The 27,555-nt window shown below is 34.0% G+C and overlaps 7 protein-coding genes across 11 annotated transcripts in view; 5 read left to right on the plus strand and 2 right to left on the minus strand.

Annotated features, from left to right (window-relative positions):
* Nucleotides 1-29: 29 nt before the first annotated feature.
* On the plus strand, nt 30-4,546 carry LOC122399097 (transmembrane protein 245). 2 transcript variants are annotated; one of them, XM_043399495.1, is made up of 8 exons: nt 30-974; nt 1,063-2,031; nt 2,114-2,278; nt 2,366-2,564; nt 2,641-2,825; nt 2,899-2,999; nt 3,194-3,496; nt 3,636-4,546. In XM_043399495.1, exons 1-8 carry the CDS (start codon nt 459-461, stop codon nt 3,817-3,819), a joined length of 2,622 nt encoding a protein of 873 aa, XP_043255430.1. In that variant the 5' UTR covers nt 30-458; the 3' UTR covers nt 3,820-4,546. The 2 variants fall into 2 exon arrangements, with proteins under 2 accessions (XP_043255430.1, XP_043255431.1); XM_043399496.1 differs by having other exon boundaries at nt 2,728-2,825.
* On the minus strand, nt 3,338-8,656 carry LOC122399096 (beta-mannosidase). Of its 2 annotated transcripts, XM_043399493.1 has the most exons (13): nt 8,333-8,656; nt 8,232-8,261; nt 8,007-8,153; nt 7,793-7,941; nt 7,529-7,734; nt 7,194-7,461; nt 6,263-6,989; nt 5,763-6,191; nt 5,489-5,700; nt 5,224-5,430; nt 4,862-5,145; nt 3,766-3,802; nt 3,338-3,478 (listed from the first exon to the last, which is right to left on the minus strand). In XM_043399493.1, the coding sequence occupies exons 1-12, from the start codon at nt 8,412-8,414 to the stop codon at nt 3,778-3,780; spliced, it is 2,766 nt and encodes a 921-aa protein (XP_043255428.1). In that variant the 5' UTR covers nt 8,415-8,656; the 3' UTR covers nt 3,338-3,478; nt 3,766-3,777. The 2 variants fall into 2 exon arrangements, with proteins under 2 accessions (XP_043255428.1, XP_043255427.1); XM_043399492.1 differs by lacking the exon at nt 3,766-3,802 and having other exon boundaries at nt 3,391-3,478.
* A 634-nt stretch (nt 8,657-9,290) lies between these two features.
* LOC122399099 (protein FAM50 homolog) lies at nt 9,291-11,215 on the plus strand. The gene is made up of 5 exons (XM_043399499.1): nt 9,291-9,544; nt 9,863-10,537; nt 10,661-10,815; nt 10,890-11,002; nt 11,081-11,215. The coding sequence occupies exons 2-5, from the start codon at nt 9,886-9,888 to the stop codon at nt 11,199-11,201; spliced, it is 1,041 nt and encodes a 346-aa protein (XP_043255434.1). The 5' UTR covers nt 9,291-9,544; nt 9,863-9,885; the 3' UTR covers nt 11,202-11,215.
* A 2,032-nt stretch (nt 11,216-13,247) lies between these two features.
* On the minus strand, nt 13,248-16,989 carry LOC122399098. Of its 2 annotated transcripts, none has more exons than XM_043399497.1 (8): nt 16,657-16,989; nt 16,470-16,574; nt 16,265-16,395; nt 16,115-16,194; nt 15,885-15,934; nt 15,612-15,815; nt 13,956-14,052; nt 13,248-13,776 (listed from the first exon to the last, which is right to left on the minus strand). In XM_043399497.1, the coding sequence occupies exons 1-8, from the start codon at nt 16,752-16,754 to the stop codon at nt 13,276-13,278; spliced, it is 1,266 nt and encodes a 421-aa protein (XP_043255432.1). In that variant the 5' UTR covers nt 16,755-16,989; the 3' UTR covers nt 13,248-13,275. The 2 variants fall into 2 exon arrangements, with proteins under 2 accessions (XP_043255432.1, XP_043255433.1); XM_043399498.1 differs by having other exon boundaries at nt 16,265-16,387; nt 16,657-16,674.
* A 5,022-nt stretch (nt 16,990-22,011) lies between these two features.
* LOC122399088 (JNK1/MAPK8-associated membrane protein) overlaps nt 22,012-27,555 on the plus strand; it is a 760,891-nt gene continuing 755,347 nt past the window's right edge. For both annotated transcript variants that reach the window (XM_043399484.1, XM_043399482.1), the window contains exon 1: nt 22,012-22,119. The gene's annotated coding sequence lies outside the window, so the exon portion shown is untranslated. The remainder of the gene's footprint in view (nt 22,120-27,555) is intronic.
* On the plus strand, nt 22,095-24,565 carry LOC122398913. Its single transcript, XM_043399178.1, has 3 exons — nt 22,095-22,119; nt 22,498-22,599; nt 22,677-24,565. Exons 1-3 carry the CDS (start codon nt 22,095-22,097, stop codon nt 24,440-24,442), a joined length of 1,893 nt encoding a protein of 630 aa, XP_043255113.1. The 3' UTR covers nt 24,443-24,565.
* LOC122399076 (neuroendocrine convertase 2) overlaps nt 25,512-27,555 on the plus strand; it is a 28,960-nt gene continuing 26,916 nt past the window's right edge. Inside the window, exon 1 of the mRNA XM_043399466.1 lies at nt 25,512-26,394. Within this exon, the coding sequence (XP_043255401.1) occupies nt 26,248-26,394 (147 nt within the window). The 5' untranslated portion in view covers nt 25,512-26,247. The remainder of the gene's footprint in view (nt 26,395-27,555) is intronic.

Genomic DNA, 27,555 nt, shown 5'->3' on the forward strand with positions numbered 1-27,555 from the left:
CGGCTCCTATTATTATTAGTTTCAAGATTCTGTGCAGAATATTACGGATGATACTTAACAATAATTTTGTCAATATCGTATCGATTTCATTCATTCGTAGCAATTTCTGCCTGCAGTCTCTATTATTATTTTTTATTTCAAGTAGCGTATTTCGCAACGAGATCAATCGCGAACGCTGTGATGCGTCAAATCATTTGTTGCGGTATCACTCGTTCCACTTTCTCTTCTCACAGTCGCACTGACACATGTAGTAGTGTATGCAAACATGGGGTTTCGTATAAAGAACTGCATAGTGTTATCCGTATTGTAACTTTATTGTTATTTACTTCCCAAATCGTACCACTTTTAAGAGAGTGTTGTTTTTTAAGTACTTTTAAAGTTCGTTAGTGAAATACGGTATGAGAGAAAAATTCAAAATTGAATGAGCGCACAAAAAGGAAATTGATTACGTATACACGATGGACAGTACGAGATCGCCTATGGATAACCTCTTTAACATGCTGTCAAGCTTCAGCGCGGATCACGAAAAAGCTTTAAAGCAAGGCATTTACAATGCTGTTGCACTCTTTCTTTTATGCCTGGGTTCGGCGGCTGGGTACGGACTGTACATTATATTGAGTCCCTTCATAAAACCATTAATATGGGCCTTATTATGCGGTTCAGTACTATTCCCTTTCAAATATTCATTAACTACCGTTGTACAGTTATGGTTCGAGAAAACAGAATCATCTCACACACCATTGATCATAAATTTAACGCTATTACCTATACAAATAGTGGACAAAGTCTCTGACAGTTTGGGATCATTTCTATGGAGACACGTTAAATACGTTATCGGTATATTCTTACTGGGAACAATGGTTCTTGGTTTATATCATTATACACCTGCTATATTAAGTTGCCTTGTATGGAGGATATGTATGATTTTCAATACTATTTTTGAATTTTTTATAACAACATGCAATATTTATACGGTAATTGTTAATTAAGATCTTAACATCAAAAATTTATAGTTATGTAATAACAATATATTAATGTTCTGTGTATTTCTTATCTTTGCAGATTGCTGTTTTACTTATTGGATATCTGTCTGTGTTATACATTTATTGGACACCGCATAACTCTATACATTTTCGTTATACGTCATTTGTTATATGGTTCATAATTAGTCTATATCTTTCAAATATATTAGGAGCTTACCAAGTTCTTGTATTTATAACATTGCAAATATTGTGCCTAACAGGATTTATTTATGAAGTAATACTTATAATGGAGAATCAAGAATTAAATGGCAGATACATGACATTTATGGAAGCAGCATGCTTTGCATTAACAAATAGCTTGATTACAAATGTCCAGAGGGACACATTAACTCCATTAATAAGTGACAAACCTGTAGGAAGTATTAGCGATGATGTCACAGGTATTCAGACAGAAGATACGAACGAAGAAACTATAAAATCTATTTCTGAGTTTAATACAAAAGTATATAAAAAATCAGTCTCATTGGATGCAGATGCGAATGTTCATCCAAAAAAATTACGATCTACGAGTAATTTACCATCCGGTAGCAACATGTCATTACGCGATCGTTATCTTTTAAGAAGATTAAAAACTGAATTAAGACTATCTATAGATGTGGAAAATGATAAAGTTGACACTGACAAATATATGTATGGGGCATTGTATGCTTGCATTGGTATGATTCTGTGGAAACACAAATGGATAATATATATTTTAATGATTCCTACAGCTTTTTATGTTATCAAACAATTTGGCAATTATTTTGGATTATGGGATATGATAGGAAAACAATGCAGTGCCGTTATGCAAGTTATAAAAACATGGTGTTCGGAGCGACATCAAGCCCTTTTACCAGCCAATGTCAGAGGTTTATTTAAAGTTGGAATAATAATCGACGAAAAAGTAACAAAAGCACTGAAAGGGTCGGTCGATACAGTAGCAACAATTGCCGTGATTTTTGGGCTGCTTGTATTTACTACATGTGCGTCTATTTTTATAACAATACAGGTAAATCAAGTATACGTAGAAGTATATGTATCTTCCGAATCTTTCTTTAACTGGCATTATTAATCATCGCAATTTGTAATAGGTTTATACGGAAGGCATACACCTTATCCAAATTACGGGGGAAATACTTAATTCGTCTTTAATGAGTAACCCAGACATCGATTGGCTACCAGAACAATGGGAAGATTCTGTTAATAGTGTGTTAGATAATGCTTATACATACGGACGAAGCGCTATATCCGATGGTGTAAGCTGCAAATATTTTTAGATTACGAATAAATACTATTGTAATCGCGGAATATTTTTCTGCAATAATGTGTAATATATAATGTAGGTGAAAGGTTTGGTAAAAGATTTGGATCCTGCAAAAGCCGAACACATGGAAAAGAAAGTTTTAGAACTTTGGGACAAGCTTTATCAAGCATGGATGATGTCCAATGAAAATCCAGATCAAATTGGTACTGCTGTAGATGTTACAGCAGCCTATTCAGTATGGGAGAGTTTCAAAGAAAGTTTCGGAAAAACACCATTACGTAAGACCTTGTACATACTAGAAATTTAAATGAAAAATATATTTGGTATATTTTACACATCTCTTTCCACAAACAGAATTATTTAATATGGCCAGCATACAAAATTTTGTAAAAGAAAATATTGGAATTTTTATGTCTGTACTGGATTCCATTTGGAACATAGTCAAGGGCAATATGTCCGTAATACTGACGATTTTTAGCGAATTATTTTATATTGTACTCATGAGCGGATCAGCAGTGCTTAATTTTACCCTTAGCATGGTAAATGATTGCGAAAGATACATTTATATTTAAAACGTTTAAAATATTCTTCATGATAGACATTTTTTTTTAGGTGGTGTTTTTCACAACACTATTTTATCTTCTCAGCTCTAGCAACAGGAGTTACAAACCTGTTGAGTTGACTACAGTGTTCAGCCCCATTAGTTGTCATAGGTAAGTTTTATAATTTTTGTAACTTTATATATTTTATAAAATGATAATACAAGGTTTTGTATATATAAACAAATTAATTTTTTTGCTGGTCAGCACACTTCATATTGCGGGGTACGTTAAATATAAGGGTCAAATAATACCATTGAACAACAAATATGACAGAAAGGTCTATTATCTTACCTCTTTTTTTATAGATTTGCTGTGGCCTTACAAGAAGCAGTGATCGGAGTATTTGCCGCAACATTTAAACTTGCGTCTTTCTTCGGCATGTGGACATGGTTTATACATAATTTGTTTCAAGTGAAAATTGTTTATTTGCCAGCAACTTTTGCAACAATACTTGGAGCTGTGCCATTTTTGGACGCATATTTCGCTTGCATCCCAGCTACATTGGAGCTTTGGTTTACTCGTGGGCCCATGATTGCTATCCTGTTTTTTATGTTCCACTTTCTTGCGTGCAACATCGTTGTAACGGAATTCTACAAAGAAATCAAAGGGTATGATACATACTTAAATTTAACTTACACTATTTGTCTATTCCAGTTATATTTTAACAATTTAATGTTAGAGATTTCACTCGTAACTCAAAATCGACAAATTAGATTAAATTAAATTAGAAAATGTTTCTCATTTTAGCGGTGGACATCCATATCTTACAGGGCTTTCAATAGCAGGTGGAATTTTTTGTTTGGGAGTGGAGGGTGCAATTTTTGGGCCTTTATTACTATGTTGTATTATGGTAGCTATTAACTTGAGTCGTCGTTACCTTCATTCGCCATCAGACGAAACTATTCCCGCGTATTCTGAAATTAAACGTTAATGCTGTTGATATATGTCCGTAAGCAATTAGTAGAAAAAAAAAATCAAAAGTTTTTTGCAACAGACATGCAATTCGGCTTTGTAGATAAATTTTTAGAAATAATAGTTCACGCTAAGTGATAACATTTTAAAAATGCCTTAAATGAAACTTATAATACAAGAAAGCATGAAAATTAAAATTTTTCCATATAGAGTCTAAAATTTGTGCAGAGTATTGAAAAAGTAACAAGCTTCTTATACGAATCTCTTTGGAAAAAAAAAATTCAGGGATTGTTATTTTTATCTAGTCTTCGAACAAATATATCGCTTTTATATTTATTTTTTTTTTAAATAGAGTTTTACACAAAGATGTCTTAATAACGATGTGATTTTACAAACTATGATATATATAAGAAAACTTCGCTTACGCTTATTACGCATAAGATTAATTATAACTAAAAACAATTGTAATTGAAAAAGAAAGTAAATAGTGTAGGAGGATACGTGTAATGTGTGACGATATGTGTACGTATGTGACGATGGCCCATGGTCACAGAGTAACCTGTAGGTTACTTTATAGTAATATATTTTTTGTATTATGTTTCAAATCTAATTTCGTTAATAACTTACGTTGTTACTAAAATGAGCAGAAATGTATACAGATTGTTTCCAGATAATTACTGTTTGTTTTTTTCATCAATTTTTCAGAGTTATGTGCATAAATATATTTTTCGTTAGATATAAATAGCATGAACTTCTTATTTCATATTTTATATAATTTACCAACTTCAGTATTATTAGTATTGAATTTTGTTTTAAAAAAATTTCCTGATGTATCTAAAGAACAATCAATTAATTTAGTAAAATTTCATTTCATTAATCTAATGATAAATTTTTTAATTCGCGCAACATGACAAATTTAATGTTGCTGATAATAACCATAATTTTGATTATACTCGTCTTTCTTATTGGATTTGAACTTTATTTACATCATGAAAAATATTTTCCACCGAGAGATACGTAAAATTTAATTATGAATTACTGAATATTAAACAAACATTTACTTGGTTAGAATGTGATTTGTATCTTCTTTGCTTGGATTATAAATATCCGAGAGTGTAGTAACGTGTAACTTTGCTTTAAACACTGCGGGTGTTGTTGCTTCGCATACATGGAAAATTATTCGTTTTTTACTCTCAAACATATGAAAACCATTTTCCGAAAAATGTCCACAAATATCTTCAACTTCCAACCATACGAAAAGTGCTATATTGTTTGTCGTTAATTCAAACTCTATATCTGGATAATTGGAATAAATTCCAGGTAAATGATTATCGTTTACTTTTACCTAAAATGGAATACTTTATTATGAACAGACAAATATAATGTTTTTTCTTTATTTTTGCAGATTTAAATATGTACTTACAGAAATGATTGCATTTGGCAAGACAACAGTTTTTAATACATTGGTTGGATATATGTAATTTCTTGGTGCTATCTGAGATCCAGTTTTATCCTTTAAGGTAAGTGTTGTAATGCAACTGGCTTTTGTACACTCATCGAGTAACGTAGAATTTGATATCCAAAAATATTTGAGCAGATCATCATGAATTTTAGTTACTGCATTTGCTTTCTAAAGAAATATTAAGGTATAGTAGGTAAACTAGTAGGCAAACATTCTGAATACTTACTATAGTTATGTTGCTACTAATATGTGATTGCACAGGCTTCATATTATTCCATGTATAAAGATTTACTTCCAAAGTTATATTTTCTATCGGATATAACTTGTCGGAAACAATATAAATTGCAAAATTGGTCTTTCTATCATAATATGTGACTATAATGGGTGCAAAAAATTCTTTGGCATAGTGATGAAGCATTTTCCATCGCCCATCATAGTCTAGAAAAAGTAATATGATTAATGATATTGGAATAAATATTTGTTTCGGTTTAGTTGATTACCTATAGAAGACCATGATGGAGCTTGCCAAACATCATTTAATTGCCAATATAATGCACCCATTGTCATCCCTTCTCCTAATTCGTTTAACTCGGACATCGATTGTCGATAATATTCTGTTTGTACCTTTACAGAGACAGCTTGATTTATTTGACTTAGATATATGAAATTGAGAAAATTTCTCGTACTATTTTGAATTTCAGGTATTTTTAAATTCTTTGAAATAAGAGCCCTCATAAATATCGTTCCTAATGATAAATGCTGACGATGTTTCATAAAGTCACTGTCTATGTTCAAATCGGCAATTGTTTCTACAACTGGCAATATAGTATAAATTGATGGTAACGATTGAAATCCGTATTCGGATGCAAATCTTGTACAAGGATATTGGTGCATGTCCCAACCATTATTGATATAGTTGTAGTAGTGAACTAAAACAACATTCTGTTAGAATATACGTATGTATATATATGTATATATTTAAATTAAAGAAATATTTTACCATCTCCATATAATTTCGAATATGGATCTTCCCCAATATAGTTATACTGCTCGGTATATAATCCGTTACTAGGACTAGATACTACGAACGGCCGTGTAGGATCTAATTGCTCTACTTCCTTTTTTATCAAATCTACATACAGCTTAATATAATCATTTTTGTAGACTTGTGCCGCGCCAGTATCGTACCAATTTCCATATAAAGCTGCTTCATTTTCATTATTTCCAGCCCAAAGAACAATACTGGGATGATGTTTTAATCTCCGTACGTTTTGTACAACTTCTTCCTTTACCGAGTCAAGGAATGTCTCTGTAGTAGGATACATTCCGCATGCAAACATAAAATCTTGCCAAATCATAATTCCATATTCATCAGCCAAGTTATAGAATAATTCGGATTCATAAAGACCACCACCCCAAACCCTAAGCATGTTCATGTTTGCTTCTTTAACGGATGTTAATAAATGTTTAATTTTATCCATTTTAGCGCTCAGTTCAGGAAAAATGCTAGCTGGAATGTAGTTGCTACCCTTTGCAAATATAGGAACGCCATTTATTTGGAAATAAAAGCTTAATCCATCCTTTAGAGGCTTTTGTACTAGTTCTATCGTTCTGAAACCAACGCGCATTGTTTTTTGCTTGGTAGTACTAGGCGTGGTTACAGTCACAGTCAGTAAGTAAAGAGTTTGATTCCCGTAACCATTTGGCCACCATTTATCTACGAGATCCTAAAACGCAACAATACGATCTTTTTCTGTTAAAACATACATCAGTTAATAATTTGTATGTGATCTGCTCCCAAGAAAGAGCGCTTACGAGTCAAACATTGAAATCGAAATCGAAGTCGAAGTCGAGATCGATAAATTGTGTTTGCTCATAATCTTAAGAGCAGGTTACACGTATATTATTGCGTTTAAATATTATTAACGTACTACGGGTATTTTGAGACTGATAGTCGTGTTTAGATACTTATTGTTTGCCTCCAAAGCAACAGTACTACAATTATTAATATTTAATTGTTCGTTAACATAAAGAACAGACGAAATATGGCAAGGTATCGGTAAAGGTTTATTATTTTTCGGTAATGTAACGTCGAGAAATATTGTTATAGTAACATGCCAAAAATTCTCTTCTTTAAAAATATCTGTTGTAATATCCGTAATAAAGATTTCATTTACTGGAATTAATTCCACATCTTTCCTGAAATATATTTTCATTAATAAATATTAAACTGTAACATTAATTCATTAAGCAAATTTTAAAATACCAAATGCCCATAGAGGGAAATGCTGGACCCCAATCCCATGAGAAACTTGCTTGCATTTTTCTGATGTGATTAACATGACATTCTCCATTGTAATTAACTGGAACACATACTGGAGGAACAATGTATTTCATTGCTTGCTCTTTATATAAAATGTGAGCTTCTTTAACAGCAGAAGAAAAGGAGACTATTAGTATATTCTCTCCTTTCTGAAAGATTAATATCAATAAGGTTGTGCTTCTGGTTGTAAGAAAATTGGTTGCTTACTTTCAAGTGCTTTGTAACATCAAATGTGTATCGTAGAAACATATTTGATGCTTGTCCAATTTCATGAGCATTTAAAAAGATTGTAGCAAATGTATCTAAACCATGAAAAACTAGCACCGCTTTAGGTGCATTTAGAAAAGTGTCATTTACTGGAAAAAAATTCATTTTCAGTTTATTTACATTAAAAAGGTATAGTAAGAATATATTTAATTACCATAAAACTTTTTAGTGTATGTAACCAATTGATTACCAACCCAACGGTTTTTCACATCATTGTGCCCAATAAAATTATCTGGTATAATATTGGCTTTGTTTAAATCTGTATAAATTCCTCCTGGTACAATTGCAGAGAATGTAATTTCTGCACAAATATAATATTGTTAAAAATCATTAAATTTGATGATGCGAGTCCCATTAAAATGTTTATGAAAAATCTTACCATGTTCAGACTTATTGGTTGTAATTTTACCTAAATTAAAGTAACATTGCTATCAGATAAATAAATTTTACAGAAGTTTTACATAGATTATTTCATAATACCTGTCCATGGGCCACATAAACTTATGGATGAAACAGAGTTGTTGATTAAATGTATAACTAATAGGAATTGAAAAAACTTCATAGTGTTTGATTAAAGATATTTGTGCAACTGTTCTTTTTTATCTGCGTAACGGTAAAATCCATACTTTGTTAAATATCTTATATATCTAGTTATCACAGTAGGCCAAAGTACATATTTTGAGATTATTATTTTATCAGTTTAAATCAAAATTGTCAAACATCTTCCCCGCTCGTACCACACAATTCTCATCGGTTAGGAATTGTGGGCCATATGCCACATTCATTATCTTTTTTGAAATCGTACAATTGTGGTTTTATTTCTGAGATCGAGACTTGCGGTCTCGTTCACACAGTAGTTCGTACGGGGCATACTCATGGAGTGCGTATAAAGTCACCGTAAGGCTGCGCGCGCAGTGCACCACGGCGAGAGCGCGCCCTTCCCTTTTCCCCTCGCCATTTGCTTGGGCAAACTCATCGAGTCAAGACGTGTGAGAAGACCGAGCGTATACTTAAACCAAAGATTATACGCATTGCGTTGCAAAATATATTTATATTTCGTTATTGTTCTTTGTAAACGTGAGTGTGATCATTTGTTTAAATCCATCCAATAACAAGTAGGAGTGGGCCTTCTACACACAGCGTAACTCGTGGCGGAACTTGGCCACGTGATTCGTATACAGCATATACCCACATATTTGTACCAACGATTTACACCTAGCGTATGGATCATGAATTATTTCTCTATAAATTTAACGTTTAGTATTGAAGTCGCTACAGTACTATTCGTGCGTTACGTGTGTACAGTTTTTATGATATAAACATTCACACCGCGACCGTTAAAATGATTTTTGCCCTTCTGAAAGAAAATCACCAGGTCTGGCACTACCAACTGTATATTGTAATCAGTGTTACCAGACAGTTCACGTAACGTTTTAGAATGTTACACTATTGCGATTTTTACTGCCGCGTGAAAACGTACCTTTACAAGGCAATTTATTACATGATATGAAATCTTTGGTTAGGTTTTCCTGAATCCAAAGAGAAAACAAAATGCTTACTCGGCACGAATCCGTGTCATGTGTTGATTATACGTACATATAAAACGGTGATCAAAGATTCTTTAAAACGTTATTTACATTATAAAATTTATTACTTGCAATTGATACGATTTTAAATAAGTAGTAAACCCTGGTGAGTAACTTATTTTTCCCATGTAAATACTTGCAAGTGATAGAAACGGCTCAACTATATTATTGTGTACAGTAGAGGTCTTCCTTTCACAACAGTTTTTATTTAATGATTCTCTTGTATTATTTATAAATGTTCAACATGTAAAATGTATGTCGTTTTATTCCTCGTGTTACATCCGCATAATTCTGATTCCAAAAATGATTTCAATAGAGGTTAACAATATATCTTGATCACAAATACTTGCGGTATAAACAACTGGAAATTTTGATTTTCTAACCTTCGATCGTAACGTGTGCAAACAAATAACATTAATTCCAGATTGTATAATATTAGAAAACAATATGGCTCACTACAAAGGAGCAGCCAGCGAAGCTGGTAGAGCGATGCAGTTAATGAAGAAGCGAGAAATTGCTCAGCAAGAAATAGAATTGAGGAAAAAGAAAATAGAAGATGATCTAAAGATTCATAATATAGAGAATAAATTTGCTACCCACTATAATGCCGTAGAGCAACAATTGAAAACTTCTACCATTGGTTTGGTCACCTTAAATGAAATGAAAGCTAAGCAGGAAAATATAGTGAAGGAACGTGAAAGGAAACTTGCTCAAAAGGAACGCGAGAAAGAACAAGAGAAGGAGAGGGCTCTTGCCGCAAAACAAGCTGAAAAAAATAAGCAGAAAAAACAAATTCAAGCATTATCGTTTAATTTGGATGAAGATGAAGTGGAACTTTCCGACGAAGAAGAAGAGACAAAGTTGGAGGAGACAAAACTGGATGATAGCGAACCGGTAATAAAAAAGATAAAGAAAAATCCAGATGTAGACACAAGTTTTTTACCCGATAGAGAACGAGAAGAAGAAGAAAACAGGTTGAGAGAAGAGTTAAGACAAGAATGGGCTAGAAAACAAAATGCACTGAAAGAAGAAGAAATTGAAATTACTTTCAGTTATTGGGATGGGTCTGGACACAGACGAAGTGTTGTTATGAAAAAAGGTAAAGGCCTAATTATTATTGTAACTAGTATATATTTGTTTATGAAAATAATCTTTTATAATATAATTATAATTTCATTAAAATGAGTCTATACTAATTGTTATTAGTTTGCACTGTTGGCAGGTAATTCTATTTATCAGCTTCTTCAAAGATGCTTAGAAGTTTTAAGGCGTGAATTTAGTGAACTTAAAACGGTTATGGCAGACCAATTAATGTATGTGAAGGAAGACCTTATTTTACCCCATCATTATACATTTTATGATTTTATTGTAACAAAGGTAAACTTTATACAAAATAAGGAAGAATTGTCATTTGTGTAAGATTAAAAATCATTAATTGTTATTCATTTCAGGCAAGAGGAAAGAGTGGACCTCTTTTCACATTCGATGTGCACGATGACATTCGTGTTATGCACGATGCTTCTGTAGAAACAGAAGAATCTCATGCAGGGAAAGTGTTGCTTAGGTACAGTATTTTCTGACACAAGTGGGGTTATGTTTATATTCCCTCCTTTAGCGAATAATTAATCATTTTTCATTTCAGATCTTGGTATGAAAGAAATAAACATATATTTCCTGCTAGTAGATGGGAACCTTTTGATCCAACAAAAAGTTACGATAAATATACGGTTTCCGATAAAAATAAAAAAAAAGATAAAATTTAATGAAAAGCAAATTAAATTGCATAGAAAATTATTGAATGAGGAAATCAACAATGCGTATTGTGTTCAATGAGAAGTAACGTTTTAGGTTAATTTGAATATTACCATAGGTATTAAATTTTCATAATACATATTAACATATGTACATTTAATTATGGTGATTTATAAGTGTATAATTTCTTTGTTCCTTAACAAGTTAAGTTATTGAATAGGCATTATTTAAACTAGAAGCCGAACGTCACTGCATACTTTGTATATTTAAAATAATGCATAACAATTCCATTAAGCCATTTGTTAGAAAAATATTTTTTATGCATTGTAAATAATTTTCTCGAAGATACTTATATTCTGACAATCTCGTTTATTACTTAATACTTTGTTTAATGACGCGACGATACTAGCAGAAATTCGATATTGTTTCAAAGAGTTATAAAGGTATGAAACGAATTATATAATTTTAGAAAAGTACATTTGTTTCATATGCCCACGTCATCTTCGGCGACTTTAAAAATTGACGATAAATCAGTAATGTGGGTTTCCTGTATGATTTCGTCTAGAAGGTTTTTGTCGATATCGCGCAAAGTTTCTATCGTTGATACGGTGTCTAGCATCGAAGATATACTATTTGTAGATGTACTATCATGTGCCTTCTTAAATTGTTCTTGATCATTGCAAGAATCTTTACGATAGTCCTATTATTTTTAATTTTTAAATAGCGTTTTCACTACAAATTGTTATCTATTGCATTACTCACGGAATTTTTCTTATCCAGTTCTAGTAGAATTTCTTTTGCTTCTTTGTCCATAATATATGGATTATTACCAAGATCGATCGTTTTATTGTTTATATGTCCAACATCATTTGATGAATTCATTATTTTCCATTGTCCTCTCTCGATATCGTTAATCGATTTCAAATTATGATCGATTAACTAATAGAAAGTTTCGTAACGGTAAAATTACAGTTTCCAAAGATTATAAGTTTCTTAAAATACGATTATCAATATAACTTACTGCATTATCATTAACGAGATTCGTGTTAACGTCGTTTCTAAATGCTTTCTGCTTGGAATCATTTATCCCGAGTGATATGTTCAATTCGTTATTGTTTTGAAATTCTGTTTGCAATGTGTTTCAATATTAAATACCCAATTTTTTAAATATTTATTAATTATGTAAATAGATATATTATTTGATACTCATATTTAAAATATATGCTATTTACAGTAATCGATAATAATGTTATTTTCACTGATTCATAAATCGTTGAACAAATCCATTATTATCGGTTTTTTTCTTTGCATGCCGTTTTTATTGTCGTACCTGGATCGAGTATCACGTATTTTGGACATAAGCGAAAAAATTTCCGCGTATTTTCAACTAATTTACCAATTTCAGAGGAATTACGCGATAAAATATTTTTTAGTTTCGTCCGATTTTCACACTGAGAAATCAAAGTTTCTTCCTTTGCTTTCTGCGATATAATTTAAACGTTTATGTTCTTAATTAGTGTCGACAAATGTTTATTCATTATAAAGGGGCACATTATTCACCTTTATTTTATCGCACATTTCGTCTATAAGACCATCAAGATTTTTAATCTGTAAAATTTGTTTTCTCATCCATTCCTCTTTTGCATCTTCACTTGAAATATTAATTTCATCATGATTTTGTCTGTCAAACAATTCATCACCGAACTGCATTAAATCGAAACTATCTAGCGAATCTGTGCCCAATTCGGATATTTGCTCATATGATTTTAGTTCCTTCGTAGAAATCATTGTCTCATCGTCATCTATTTTTTTTGTACACTTTAGTCTACCGTACAGTATGAGCGGGAAAACGCGGGATACTCCGTACATAAAAAAAAAAAATGAACAAGTATACACGAAATATATTTCATACCCTGCGGAAATGCGGAAATGTGCATCGGAAGCGAGATTATTCAAAGAACATTTAGATAATTACTTTAGATTAATAATTTACATAAGTACATAAAATACATAATCCCCACGATTTTGAATGTTAGTACTCTTTTTAACATTGCAATAACGACAACAGAATTATCTTAACGCGTGTCAGCATTTGTTTGATTCTTCTTTGGCGTTATTGCTCGAATTAGGTAAAACGAATGTACCTTTTTTTGCTTTCCACGAGATTTCCGTGTTGTCTACCTGGTTCTCTTCGATGAAAAAATCGGAGGTGTTTGTATCTTTCATAATACAGGTAGCAGGCGATTCTGTTGTAGAAAAATGCTGTATTTGTTGGGATTCCACCGATGAATCTAATAATTTTTCAAACGTGGAGGTGGTCTTATCAAATGTTGACGAAGTGTTGGGTACCGTTTGTTTCTTTGTAATACTGTCCATGGGGCCATTGGCGGAATGGTCCAAACTTGTTTTAGTTTCGGTAGAAAACGGCGAACAAGATCGTCTTTCGACATTCGGGTTAACCGGAGAGGCACGTGACGATTTATTATTATTGATTTTGCGTCGTGATTTTAATTGTTTATATTCTTCTTCGTCGCTGCTTCCCTCGGTATACAATTCTTCTCCCGATATCCATAATTCTTCTTCCTCCTATAAAGTAAAGATTGCATTTATCTACTCACAAGTAAATTTATTATTTCTCCTAACGAAATCATAAACAATTGCTTTTTTTAAATATTTGCATAGTACTAGCAGCACAAGTACCCTTTGAAAAATTCTTATCAATTGGTATAAACGGAATTCCGAATTAAAGGAAACGGAAATCGTACCTCTATTTTAATTCTGGCAAGTTGTAATTGTACCGCGGTTTTCATGGGCTGTTCCTGCGATTTCAAATTGGTCGTTGTTTTATTGGCCATTCTATCCCTAAGTATAACACGAACAATATAATATTGTAAGTAATTTTGTAATTCACGACATGCGAATATTGTATGGAAAACTAGTATATTTAGCATTTGTAGGACCACCGACGAAAGGTCGGATCAAAAGGCCAACCGAAGCGTATAATCGTGATCCTTTCCTCCCGATATGTTTAAAACCGATAACAGTTTCTTTGAGACTTTTTAAAGCAGAGAAAATCTATAGAAAACTAACTCCTAAGCGCGTTTACGGGATTTTACAATTTTTGTTCTCGTAATTTGATTGATTCAAATTACTATACAGCGAGACCTTGAACTAGGAAAATGTAGAACAAGGTTGGCACAGGTCAGGGTTATATGTCACAATATCAGAGTGTTCAAATTCACGGCCATTAAAAATCACTACGATTCGAAACTTAACACGAAACTGTTGCGGTTGATATATTATCACTGTTATTATATTTTAAAGATATATACGTCAACGTTATCCTTGATACCTTTTAATAATATTTCTACCAAAATCGGTCTTAAAAATACAAAAAACAATTCAATAAACAAAACGCATTAAACTCGGAGTAAAATTATGTCGATCAAAGTTGCTTGCAGACATTCACTTTTTTTAGTACTGGCGTATCGTTTACAACGAATTTTCAAAAGTATATAACAATTTGAAAGATTGATTTACAAAGTATCGAAACTTTACCTCAATTTTGTTGATCGAACGCCACAACAAAGAAAATGATTCACGTGGCAATATTCTGTGTGATTCTTGATTATGCAATGAGTCTTAATAACGGCAGGTGTTATCGCACCGCATTCTTGCGGATCTGATATAATTAATATTTTATTGTTTCAGAACCGTTTTACCAGGTGCATGTTTAAGATTTGTATTGCGACGCGAATCGCGCGCGATGTTTTCCGATCTCTAATTTATTAATTTATTCATTAACAGAGATTTTGACGTTTCGGTTTTTTTGCGTTTTGTATTATACGATACTCGGAAGAACTTGTAAGCTGCACGCTGCACAAGATACTGCATACTGGCTTTAAAATCGCGACAGCAGCGGCGCCTATGGCCAGATACAGCTCGATATATAAATAAATGCATTAACTTCGCTTGCGCGATGGACCATGTGCTTTCCTAATGTCACTGTGATCTCATTTTTTTTTTAAATATTCTTACTCACAGCTTAGTTGACAGGAAGGGAGAAAGACAGGACGCCCACTCGTTTGAAAAATAATTTCAGAATATCAGAGGCTTATATAAAAGGGCAAAAATACTGCTCTACATTTGTCAACAATAATCCTTATTCTACGAGTATTGTATAATGTCATTACGAAATTACTCTATTTACAATAAACACGAGTAATCGCTGTCGTTATGATCATAAAGTTGTGGGTTTAATACAAGTAGGATCCATGAAAGTAATATTCTCAGGGAAATGGTCCATAATTATAAATCTTTTTTCACTGGGTTCTGTCAAATTGTCTAAGAATCCAAACCAGTAGATCACGAGTCCTGGACCAAATCTGTTCCAATAGCTTAGAAATTGTTCTTTGATATACTTTTGATGTATCTCCATATTGCCAAATCGTGCTTTAGATTCTATCCAATTAATTACAAAACCATTTACTGCGATTGGTACTTCTAGTTTGAAGTCTGGAGTTTTGTCGTATCCCCGCGATCGTAAGTGTTCCTCATTACGAAATGCAAGATTTCGTTCTGTCAAACAATTTTGTAATTTCAACTCATACTCTTGACCTACAGAACTGAAAGTTTTGTTTACAGAAACATATATAGCTAGTTACTGTATTGTTTAGTTATATTCAGATACGTACATTCCGATAGCATCTGTTATAGGTCCATATAAATTATCATATAATATACACTATAAAAAAAAATATACGTATATATAATGTGTTCTATGCAACTTGTCCACCTAAATATCTTCATTATTTCAAATGATACACGAAAATGTTATTTTAAGGTATTCAGGTGGATAAGATACTGTATATATATATATTTAATTATATTAAAATAATTCATCCTATAATCATGAAATTATTACCAAATAAACTTCATATGCAAGGTCCTTGTCCTGAATGAGAGTAGTGTCTTTAAATAACTTACTAACTTCGTTTCGAGAAACTAAAAACATTATCCTTTATAATTTAGGAATATTTATAACAGCAAACTGTTTCAAATGATATAAAATTACCATTAGAATCATCTCGTCCACAATGTTTTTCAAGAACATTTCTAGCTAATAATGCAGGCTGGGCACCAATATCTTTTGCCATTTTTAATAAAATTCCAACAGGTTCTCCCTTTCGTACAGCTTCTATGTAACTACCATTTACACAGTACAACAATATTTACATAAGTTTGGAACAATAATTAAATATGATGCAAAGTATGCTTACGTATCATAATAGTTCTTATTGTTGCCAAACAACTTGCTATGATTGACTTTCATTTTATGCTGTATTTCTAAAGATAATATGCTGTACAATACATTTACTGGAATGCTAAATAAAAAATAGATGTGTAATGCATTCATTTATGGTGGATAATTAATTTACATATGTTTTTAAATGGAAATAATCTTACTTGGTATATTTTTCTTTTAATAAATCTCTACAATCCTTTGACAGACCTTGGAATTTTCGAATTGTTGTTACTATGTCGTTGTACACGTCGAGCTTCATATTTGTTAGTTATTCTTAAAACGTTTGATAGTTTCTTTAAATTCTGTTAATTTTCTTTCGTAGTTAATACACGAAAATAATTAAATTTACGTTGATACTAATCCAAAGAATCGTCAACCATAGGCATTTGTTGACAACAACTGTATTTATTATATCGTGTATCGTGTCTATTACTCGTTTGTTGTTATTAGTATTACTTTGTTAAATTATTCGTTATTCAGGGTTTAACCATGTCTTTGAAAGTCGAAGGAAGACCCTATCCCCACCCCTCCCTGAATTACCGACGTGACGACGGAGTCGCCATTGTCGCCATTGTCGCCATTCGTTCGACGAAACTAGACGTGTTCAGACCTGTTCAGCAATCAGGCGTATAATAAGGTACGTATTATTAACGTAACGATATCTAAACGTTTCTAATCTCTACTAACTCTCCATTACTCTGTATCGGTGCCTTTATTTAATATTAGTTCATTTTGACTAGAAATTTAATCGAAATCGGGAAAATAGTTGATTCGGTTTCGCGCTTTTTCGTCGACATCTAGCCAACCTCAATTATCATTATATCTCGATAAATTATAATATTTTAGAACATATTTCGAGTTTAATGCTTGTTTAATTGTGGTACAAGTACATTTATTTAATGTATTGAATCGTAATTCGCATTTCATTTCTATTGCAGCCTCTAATTCCAAGTCAACTTCAAGGAAGGGCGCCATGATTGCCAATTCGAATCGAAGGAATTTGCCGCGCATATTCAACTTCAAGGAAGGACGCCATTACGGAGTCGTCATTCGTCCGGTAAGAACGTGTCTGGACCTGCTCCGGCCGGTGTCGACATATAATAAAGTACGTATTATTAACGTAATGATATCTAAACGTTCCTAATCTCTACTATTACTCTCCATTACTCTCTATCGGTGTATTTATTTAATATTAGCACATTTTGACTACAAAAATCGTGAAAATAGTTGAATCCGTTTCGCGCCTATTCATCGATATCTAACCAGCTTCAATTGTCATTATATTTCGATAAATTACAATTTCTTAGAACATATTTCGAGTTTAATGGTTGTGCAATTGTGATATAAGTATATTTATCGAATGCATTGAATGGTAATTCGTATTTTATTTCTGTTGCTGTCTCGAATTCAAGTCAATTTCAAAGAAGGACGCCATGTTTGTTAATTCGAATCGAAGGAATTTGCCGCGCGGAATATTCAACTTCAAGGAAGGACGCCATTATGGAGCCGTCATTCGTCCGGTAGAACGTGTCTGGACCTGCTTCGCGGAATATTCAACTTTAAGGGAGGACGCCATTATTGCCAACATCGAATCGAAGGAACGAATTTGGCGCGGAACATTGGACAAATCTACTCTTACATCATACGTAACGTAGAAAAAGAAAAGATTTAATCGAACTTTTTTCTATTTCGATTCGTTGTTGAAAATATTTAACTTGTAAAGTTAATTTGTGTGGTAAAGAATTAACTTTGTAGTTATAAAACGAGAACAGTATTTCCGTCGATAAACTAAGTTAGGTGAAAAAAAAACAGACGTGCTTATCTGTTATTTTTTATTCCTTTTCTTTTTTCTTCCAGGAATTTTGATGGCCGAGCGCAATGCGGCCGGTAAACTCAGTGCTTGTGTCGTATAGAGTTTAGCGTTTCTTTCGAGGCACAGCTGCTTCTTGTAGATTATCGTTCGGATTTTAGGGACTCGCGAAAGTAGAGTCAGTGTTTATTGCGCATAAATTTCTTTCAGAGCATCGGGGCTTATTTTCTTTTACAAATCGCGACTGTAGAATCATTTGTTCGCCGTCATTGATTTTCGGTCGCGTAAATTAATTATCATTAGTCTTTCACATATTTTAGAATTTTTATTTTGAGAATTCAATTTAATCGTTATCGGAATTAGAATCAGTGCATCACTGAAGAGGAGTTTTGAGCGATTCTCCACGAGAGAAAAATGTAAGTATTGTTGAAATTTTTATATGAAATTAAAACTCTCCATAATTTTAATAAGAGATTATAATTGTTTTCTTCTCCTTTACAGTTTCTTAGCCTCATCTCCAAATCCACTAGAGGGCTACTACTACAGGATCAGGCAGACGACTTGGTCGATGATTTACCCTGGACAACAGCAACATCCTGGACATGTGGCCAAGGTATTCTCCATCGTAATCAACGATCGGTGAGTCGCATGTGTTTTGTTCCTCCGGTCCCCAATTATGTCGTAGGACGAAAGGTCCGAATCGACATGGGTGATTGGTTGTATACGTAGTTTCTTTGGCAAGTTCAGTGACCGCGGGTATTTTTATACCCGTGAATAATAACACATGTATATTGTTTTATTTCAGGACCTTTAATTTAGGATCTTCTTGCATACCGCGATTTTTAATATAATAAATATCATATCACTTTTATCTTATAATTACATTTATTTTAGACTGAATATTGAATATACTATATCGTCTCTAATATCGTTTGATAATTATATTCACTTTATAATTAATTTGACGATTTTCTGTATCGAAGATACCAAAGTCATTCCTTACTTATTAACAAATATGATTCGATTAATATGCAAGAATATATTTCGTGACGGATACATTCTAGAGTCAAAGCAACATATATTATGTACTATTTTCACATTTCAAAAATATGCTTTGACGACGGAATCGCCCGAGGGTTAAATATTTTGATCAATTACATTTTTAAAGTAATTAATTTTATTATAAAGTCTTACTTAGAGTCTTTTTTCTTATGCATGCAATTCAATTATGAATAGTATACTTTTCGTATAGAAATAAATTTTTTAAATATCAATTTGAAATGAGAAAAAGTAAAGAAAATTTAGTCCGTTTTAGATTGTTATTTATATTCTAACCATTTTTCATAGCCAGGATTTTCAGGCTCTTTTCCCGTGTTTATTGCCTAATCTCACTCAAGTGCCCAGGTGCTACTTGAATGAGTGAAGGCAATAGGCACGATGACTTTGTTTATAATTACTAATCATATATCTATGCGACTGACATTTGCTAGTGTATCGTGCGCGACGCAATTTTCACATGTGTGTGTTTGTGGTTAGGATGTGGAATTGCGTCGTTTCAAATATTCACTATAATTTACAAAGATAATTTTATTTCATTTTGTATATATTTTTTACATATTCAATGAAATGTAAATGAGAATTAGCTTTTTTATATCGAACAACGTACTGAAGAGAGTCGATTACGACATTATTATTTATACAATAGTATATTTTATCAATGATTTTATTTGCTAAAAATAACGTAATATACGCAAAGGTCACTAGTCATCTTTCAGTCGATTTCAGGAAATGGTACGTAACTTTAGAGTGTGATTGTTGTATGCAATGTCCGGGTGTCGGAGGAACCCCGGGGAGTCCTCCCTAGTTTAGGTCGCGCCCGGACATTATGCGTGAGAACCGTGGAGTGTGTGTTTGAGAGAATGAGTTTTGCAATTTTTTAAATACAGCGTTAGGTAGGCAGGTAACTTTCTGGTATGCGTGTTAGATGTAAGTAGGTAGAGTCAGAGCAGGACTGTCCACATTTAGTTACTCGGGTAGGCACATTTTCGCGTGGCAGTCCTGTATCTGTAGTTACGATTTTGAGAGTGAAAAGTTAGCCGATTCGAACGGTTTCTACCGTTTGTTTTGCTGTTACTTTTGATTCTTGAAATCGCTACGACTCTTAAAGTCGCTCTCACGCGTTCGCGGTCGCGATTAGGCCCCCTCGAAACGCTCGTCCCGCTCGAGTTACTCCACACGTGTGCCGACAATAATTCCGATTGTTGGAGGTACTCGTATTGCACGGAGTGCTCGAGCCCGGTACAATAAGTTTCAGGCATCGGCAGGACCGCCGAAGAAAGAAGAGACCCGTTGAGTTGAAGAGGCCCTGACAAACTGTCGCAAGAATGGGCTGCAACAAATGACTCTTTATCTTCATCTTCGGATGAGGATGGAAAGTCATGCTACTTTTGTCACTGTACTTGCCTGTAGTTGTAGTATTTTTAGTTTTCTAGATGGTACATACTTGCACCTGTATGTACCACAACGTCCAGTGTGTGGCAAATCGCGTTGCTATTATTTTAACTTCACGGTGATTAGATTTAGAGTCGCGATCATTTTACGCGTTCGATTTACAAGTTAGTGTCGCGAACAAGAACTGTTCACGGTTTGCTATTAGCGTTGCGAAGCATGAATGATACTCGCGTTGTTTATCTAGAGAATTTTTCAAATAATTAGTTTTCCAGTTCCATTTAGAGTTGCGCACTACGAGAATTTTTCGCGATTTATTTCAGAGCAGAGTCGCGAATAAAAGTTAATCAAGGTTTGCATTAGAGTTGCGCAATATTAATCGCGTTGCAATTAATACGAACGAATCGCGATTATATTTCAGGCGTTTTGTATTAGTGTTGCGATATTGACGAATCGCGTATAATTTCTACGTATATGTACCCATAATTTGATAACGGGTACAATAGAATTGGAATTCTATACTCCTGGTAACCCAAAAACGAACTTTGTTTCATATTGTCTAATTTGTGTTTCAGGAAATCATCGTGGGATAAATAGAAGAAAGAAGAATGAAGAATATGTATCCATGTATTTGCTCAGTTTATGTTTATGTATATATTTTCATATTGCTCAATTTATGTTTCAGGAAATCATCGTGGGATAAATAGAAGAAAGAAGAATGAAGAATATGTATCCATGTATTTGCTCAGTTTATATTTATATATATATTTTCATATTGCTCAATTTATGTTTCAGGAAATCATCATGGGATAAGGAGAAGAAAGAAGATAGATTTTCATTTATGTTGTGAGTTGATTGCATAGGAATGAGTTGGAACACTTTGCAGTGTGTTTAGTTGTGTGTGAATCTCGTTTTGGTTAGAATATTTAATTCATATTCGATCGTCTTTGTTACTTGTCGCTGAGCCTTTATTCGGCAAAATCTCCTTAGAACTCTGCTGTTACGTTACTTGTCGTCATCGTTAGTTGCTGTTTCGTTGTTATTCGTTATAGATTCGTTAGAAATGGAGGGTGGTTGGGATTCGGTTAGGGCGGGTCTCCATTCGCAGCAACCTCCTCGTGGTGAGACCTGGGTAATATTATTTAGCGTTTAATTATTAATTAAAAACTAAATAATATTAGCAAATTGGCTGCGATCCGCTTCGCTTAGACTATCATTAGTTTACTAAATTCAAATCGTAATTTCCGCCATATTTAGTTTTGATTCTTGTAGTTAGTAGCGCTGCGGTCTGATTCCATTCTGGGTCGATAACGCTGGACTCGACACTGAAATGGTAAAAAGATGGCAGAGTATTGTCACAGACTAGGTATAGGGTAGACCTATAGTATATGTTTGCTTTCTCCACCATTTCGTTAGACGCTAAGGAAGTTCGTCGTTACTAGTGTCGCCGTCATTGCACTTAATTATACCAAATCTGGTCATACTGGAATAGGTTCTGCAGATGTTTTGATAAATTGTGAAGTTAATACAACGTACACATATATATTTATTACTTTGATTCGATTTCTTTATGTGCGAAACATGTAGAATCAATTTAAATATTGTATGTGAAACGATTAAAGGAAAAATACGAAGTATCAGGTTATTTTTGTTGTTACGAGACATTTAAAGGACTAACGCTAGTCGAAATATGTGAAAATTTTGTTTATGTTTAACCTCTAAGCATTGTTAACTTGTTGATCAGTTTTATACTTGACTTTCGTGAGAATTATGAATAAAAATAAACAGTTAACGACGAAATGCAGTGTACAACACAGAAATAAGAATATAGACAACAACGAAGAAGGTAATTGTGATTTTAGTATATAGTGAATCGTTAGAATCGGATCAATTGCATCTGTAAGCATAAATTTTCTGTTTTAGCACCGGTCAAAAAAATTATGAAACTCGACAGAGGAAGCGAGTCGCCACAATATTTTTCCGATTCACGTGTTTCCGGGTATAGCACTCCTATTCGAAAAAAGGTTCAATTAATCGATTTAGAAGATTCTCCTGAACTTGATTATCATTATAGTCCAATTTCGCTTCCTTGTACTCAAGAGGGGGGTAATGAAATTGCGTGGGATTGGCAAATTTCTGCTGGCAAAAATTCCAGCGATAAGGCTAAACTGCAAACCAATCAGGTGGAAACTCCTAAACGAACCAAACAATTGCAAAAGAAACGAAATTCTAATTCTCCTTTATTGCAAAAGCCGCTTAAAAGAAAACAGGTGAAAATGGAAAACATAGAAAATATTGGGAAACTGACAGCTGAATTGAAAGCACTAAGCGAGAGAATGAAAAGTATGCAACAGAGTTGTGAAACTGAAAATCATAATATTGTAAAAAACGACACGAGCGAAGAAGAACATGAAACCGTATGGATAGATTTGTGCAGTGACGATAGTGACAATGCGAACCCACAAGTCTGTGTTAATAATGACAAGTTAAAAGTAGATACCATTATTAGTAGTAGTAATAATAAGAAGGATTCAAACTATGAAGACTTATTTGATGACTCGATCGATGATTCCATGATAAAATGTACTCAGGAAATTGAGGAAAAGTTGAATTTGTGTAAGGGTAATGGAAATGATGCAGTGGAATTACTTATAGTGAACAAAGAGAAAGATTTGTTTTCCGTATCTGAAAATGAGGCATCGTGTTTGACAACATCTAGTAATTCTTCTATCTCTAAGAGTTCTTCATTGGTTAATTCAAGCGGTTGTTTAAAAACATATTCAAACAATTTGAGTAAAGTGAATTTTACATCTAATATTTCAGTTTCAAGTTTGATAGATTCGAGTTTCCAAAAGTCATATTTAAAAAATAATGTGATAAATGCAAAAAATGGAAAATGCGTGTTTTCAAAGTTGCAAAAGGAAGATGTATCAAAGATTCCAGACGATTCTTTTGACGATTGTTTAGCAACTTGTATGGAAGATGATAAATTAATGTCTAAATTGTCAGAATATGATTTCAATGTTTCAAATGCAGATTGCTTGAGTAATTCTAGAAAGGTTCCTAAAAAATCTATTTCTAATATAATAGATAATAAACAAGATTGTAAAAATTTTGCTCCAAAAGCAGTATGTCCTTCTCATAACAATGTATCTGTCGAACACGAAAATCCTAAATGTATTATTACCAATGATCTGAAAGAGATCGATGCTACAGATTATAAAGAGGCAATTGTAAAATCTTTTGCTGACAAAACTACTTTAGAAAGTAGAAAATTCTTTAAAACAAAAAGTTTATCAGATCACTTTTATCAAACCAAAACCTTTAATTCGAGAAATAAAAAGAGTAAACCTGGTGTATCGCCTCAAAAACGATTTCCATCAAATTCAGGTAGTTTCGCACTAAGTACTACTCCTATCGTAAAAGGTCAGAATCTGCATGAGAAGATTAATAACGTCCCACAAAAAGCGCCCGGTAATTGTTTTGTAAAACACAAATCAACTAGTAATTTATGTAGTACGGAAGTGGTTGCGAAAGAGTCCCAACCTATACAGTGTACTCCCGAAGAAATAGAAAAAAAACGATTGGAAGCAAAGATGAAACTAGAGTCAAAACGGAAATTACAACAAAATACAAAAGTAGCTAGTACTCGAATAGAGATTCCGACGTTGAAGTCCGTGAAAAGGTGATAGTCTTTGATAAAATAAATTGATGAGACTACTTTCAATGATGCCATGTTATATTTACAGTCATACGAGTGCTTATTACACATAATACTATAATTTCAACTATGTATTATGTTAAAATAATTTAATTATGTTTGTAATTTTCTATTTTGTTGTCTGGCAAGCAGTTATTATTACTTTGCAGAATGTACAGTCGATAAACTCCAATGACCTCGTTAAAGTAGATATAACAATACGTTATATTAATTTCTAAATTGTATATATACTTGTTAGTAAAATGTATTTCAAAATATGTATCGATTCTGTGCCTTAACATAGAACGAGTATACAAGTTAAAATAAATAATCGTTTTTTAAACTATATTGTGCCGTTCCACGATCGAATATTATCACCTGAACGTTCGAATTACTTAGGGATACAAGAGGATTTTCATTAGGGGATGAAAATAGTTTTTATTTTATTTCAATTAAAATTTCCATCGCTCTTATCGGGAAGTCCGTTAGTTTATTGCACCGTCCAATCTGGCTGTCTACCGTTTTTTTCATATTTGGACGCGTCGCCGGTCAAAAATTAAGTGCTGTTTTGCAATGACTCCCACTACGGAGTATTATAGACCGCGACTATTGGTTAGCATTTAGTGAAACGTAAACCAATGAGTGTACAGTTTTCCATGCCACTGCTTCTAACACGCCCCTACCGAGGTTACGTGTTTTGCAACGCGAAGTATAGACCCAGAACCAAGAACTCACTGAAACAGTCATTTACGAAAACCCCTCGCTTGTACGATCTAGTAATTGTTAACGTTTTTTAGTTGTGACGAACCACGTGAGTGATAATTCTCCTTGCTTATCTACCTCGTCGCAATCTGGTTTCAACTCGAGTTTCTTTCCGTTCTAACAAGCCTATGTTTTGTTGTAATTGTAGAAAAGAAAAGAAAACGATAAAATCTATTCGTCCATTTAGCGTTTCTTTATTACTATAAGTTTCAAAAAGAGTTTGATTTCGTTGCGACCGAATGGTAAACTTTCCTCGAAGCACAATCCGCACGTATTGCGCAGTAGTGTTACGTCGTCCGATTTAGTCAGACGTATGCTACTGCGAGTGAAGTCTTCTTTCGAGCGGTTACCGTACTCGCGGTAATAAATCAGTAACGTTCGAAGCAATCTTTTTTTGGGCTCTACGCGGATAGTCTGTTTCGTTCGAAGGGCCACGAATCGTCCAGACGAATCACGAAAGAATATGCAACAGTGTCTGACTAATTCCAGTTGTTGCTACTTGCCCGCCAAAAAACCGCGCGCGAGGGAAAGCGCGTGCGAGCGCGTACGTTCGAAGCAAGAACGTTGAAAGATAGTGGTCGGGAACGAGCGAGGTAAACGTCGAGGTATCGGTGAAAACGAACCGTCGAAAAATTAACCGATAGATAAAAAGGGTTATGGTAGATCGCGCGAATACTGTAGGTTGGACAGTTTACCGCGCATGTTTAGCGGGCGAGCGCTATCGCACGAAGCGCGTCGTTCAATCAATACGCCGGCACGTGACGTCAGATCAAAGCGCATAGCGGCGTCGTCGTTTCGCGCACCGAGCGAACTCGCGATCGGTAACATATTTTCTTTCAGGTACGCACGAATTTGCACGCAGTGCACGCAAAGATTTGCACACGCAACATTTCGATCGGGTTCTCACGCGTCTGACGGTCGCGCACCTCGCCGCCGTCGCGTTCATTGCGCGTGTCCGTTGATAGAGGAGCACTTCCTCCGCGCATCCTCGCGAATGTTCGGCACGCCAGCGTACGTTGCCGAACTGTGACAATGCTCCTCGCGGTGATCGCGTTCCTCTGCGCCGGCAGCAGCGCCGAAGTGTTCACAAATATGTTTCTCGTGAAAATGCGACAGCCCGCGGAAAGATACATCGCCGATCAAGTAGCAGCGAGGAACGGATTCGTCAATCTTGGACCGGTAAGCGTTTTCATCCTTCACACGCTAATAAATACTCGATGTTCGCCGTGTCGCGACGCGTGTCCTTTTCTTCGCTCAATTATTCTCAGCAATCGTGTAAAACAGCCAATGTATCAACGTTAATCAGAAGTTTACAAGTATTCGGGTACATCGGTGTCGCCGGTGACCGATGGACGCTCACCTAAAACGCCCGAAAGCTGGCCAGTGTAAACACTAAAAGATTGTTAAAAGAACTTTCCAAAAACACCCTATACCGGCGTTTTCTTTCTTATCGAGTCTGTTATCCCATTCTAGTTTACGATAAACTAAACGTAGAAACGTAGATTATAATGTTTCTATCGTTAAAAGGTGGTAATTGTCTTGATTTCGTATCGCAGCAATTTTGGTACTGTATCGGCGTAGTACCGGTTGCTCAGAACCAACTGTAGCTATAGAATCCTAGTCCTATGTTTACATTCGGTGATCTAAGGTTAAATATGTTCATATTCTCTAAAAGTAAATCTTCGTTCTGTAGCGTTTCCAGGTGTTTGTAAAATTCATTTCTTAAAGATATTGTCAAAGATTGGGCTTGGTCTGGGTTTAGATCAACCTTACGTTGTAGATAGTTTGCGTTGGAATAAAAAATCTTGAATATTATGTACGTCGATCAACGAATTAACGGATATTCCGTTTGTTGAATGGGACACATTGTTTGTTTGCTAGCGGGAAAAATCTGTGTCGACCACATTCATCCTTGCTCCACTTCACCTTTGATTTATATCAACGCGAACCTCGTTATCGGTTCACCGCATGAACGGCCGATATACAGGCGAGATCTACGAGTAGCATTTCGTCGTGGTTGTCACGAATACCCGCATTATCGCGGAAACATGCACGAAACGGTTGGTCCGGCATCAAAACTACGTAATATATGTATCAAAGATTAGATAAACTTACTCCATAGACAGCCTTATGTCTCGAGATAAAACTTGAACGACGTGTTCTCGAGGATCCATCGATCCAACTGAAATTTTGCGATCATTTAGCAAATTCAACGTAAGACGTTTTCTAAAATTTTATTTTATTTTAACAATTATTTCCACAGTTATTTGCCATTAGAAATGGCGTTAAAGTATAAGTAACATTCATTTATTATTTCTTTGTTCTGATATAAAAAAGCCA

This window comes from Colletes gigas, unplaced genomic scaffold (genome assembly GCF_013123115.1).
Source record: "Colletes gigas isolate AHSC1104 unplaced genomic scaffold, ASM1312311v1 Colletes_gigas_Sc00012, whole genome shotgun sequence".
NCBI classification, from domain to species: Eukaryota; Metazoa; Arthropoda; class Insecta; order Hymenoptera; family Colletidae; genus Colletes; species Colletes gigas.

What these genes read in the sequence shown, in the direction of transcription:
- LOC122399097 (XM_043399495.1), top strand. Translation starts at nt 459, where the DNA reads ATGGACAGTACGAGATCGCCTATGGATAACCTCTTTAACATGCTGTCA. An exon ending in GAAGCGCTATATCCGATGGT is followed by an intron (nt 2,279 to 2,365) that starts GTAAGCTGCAAA and finishes TATATAATGTAG; the next exon opens with GTGAAAGGTTTGGTAAAAGA. An exon ending in AGCCCCATTAGTTGTCATAG is followed by an intron (nt 3,000 to 3,193) that starts GTAAGTTTTATA and finishes CTTTTTTTATAG; the next exon opens with ATTTGCTGTGGCCTTACAAG.
- LOC122399099 (XM_043399499.1), top strand. Translation starts at nt 9,886, where the DNA reads ATGGCTCACTACAAAGGAGCAGCCAGCGAAGCTGGTAGAGCGATGCAG. An exon ending in AAGTGTTGTTATGAAAAAAG is followed by an intron (nt 10,538 to 10,660) that starts GTAAAGGCCTAA and finishes CACTGTTGGCAG; the next exon opens with GTAATTCTATTTATCAGCTT. An exon ending in ATGATTTTATTGTAACAAAG is followed by an intron (nt 10,816 to 10,889) that starts GTAAACTTTATA and finishes TATTCATTTCAG; the next exon opens with GCAAGAGGAAAGAGTGGACC.
- LOC122398913 (XM_043399178.1), top strand. Translation starts at nt 22,095, where the DNA reads ATGGCAGAGTATTGTCACAGACTAG. An exon ending in AGAGTATTGTCACAGACTAG is followed by an intron (nt 22,120 to 22,497) that starts GTATAGGGTAGA and finishes CTTGTTGATCAG; the next exon opens with TTTTATACTTGACTTTCGTG. An exon ending in TATAGACAACAACGAAGAAG is followed by an intron (nt 22,600 to 22,676) that starts GTAATTGTGATT and finishes TTTCTGTTTTAG; the next exon opens with CACCGGTCAAAAAAATTATG.
- LOC122399096 (XM_043399492.1), bottom strand. Translation starts at nt 8,414, where the DNA reads ATGAAGTTTTTTCAATTCCTATTAGTTATACATTTAATCAACAACTCT. An exon ending in TCCATCATGGTCTTCTATAG is followed by an intron (nt 5,701 to 5,762) that starts GTAATCAACTAA and finishes TACTTTTTCTAG; the next exon opens with ACTATGATGGGCGATGGAAA. An exon ending in TGCCAAATGCAATCATTTCT is followed by an intron (nt 5,146 to 5,223) that starts GTAAGTACATAT and finishes ATTCCATTTTAG; the next exon opens with GTAAAAGTAAACGATAATCA.
- LOC122399098 (XM_043399497.1), bottom strand. Translation starts at nt 16,754, where the DNA reads ATGAAGCTCGACGTGTACAACGACATAGTAACAACAATTCGAAAATTC. An exon ending in ATAACAGATGCTATCGGAAT is followed by an intron (nt 15,816 to 15,884) that starts GTACGTATCTGA and finishes CAAAACTTTCAG; the next exon opens with TTCTGTAGGTCAAGAGTATG. An exon ending in AATATGGAGATACATCAAAA is followed by an intron (nt 14,053 to 15,611) that starts GTATATCAAAGA and finishes TGTTATACTTAG; the next exon opens with GGATAGAATGGCCAATAAAA.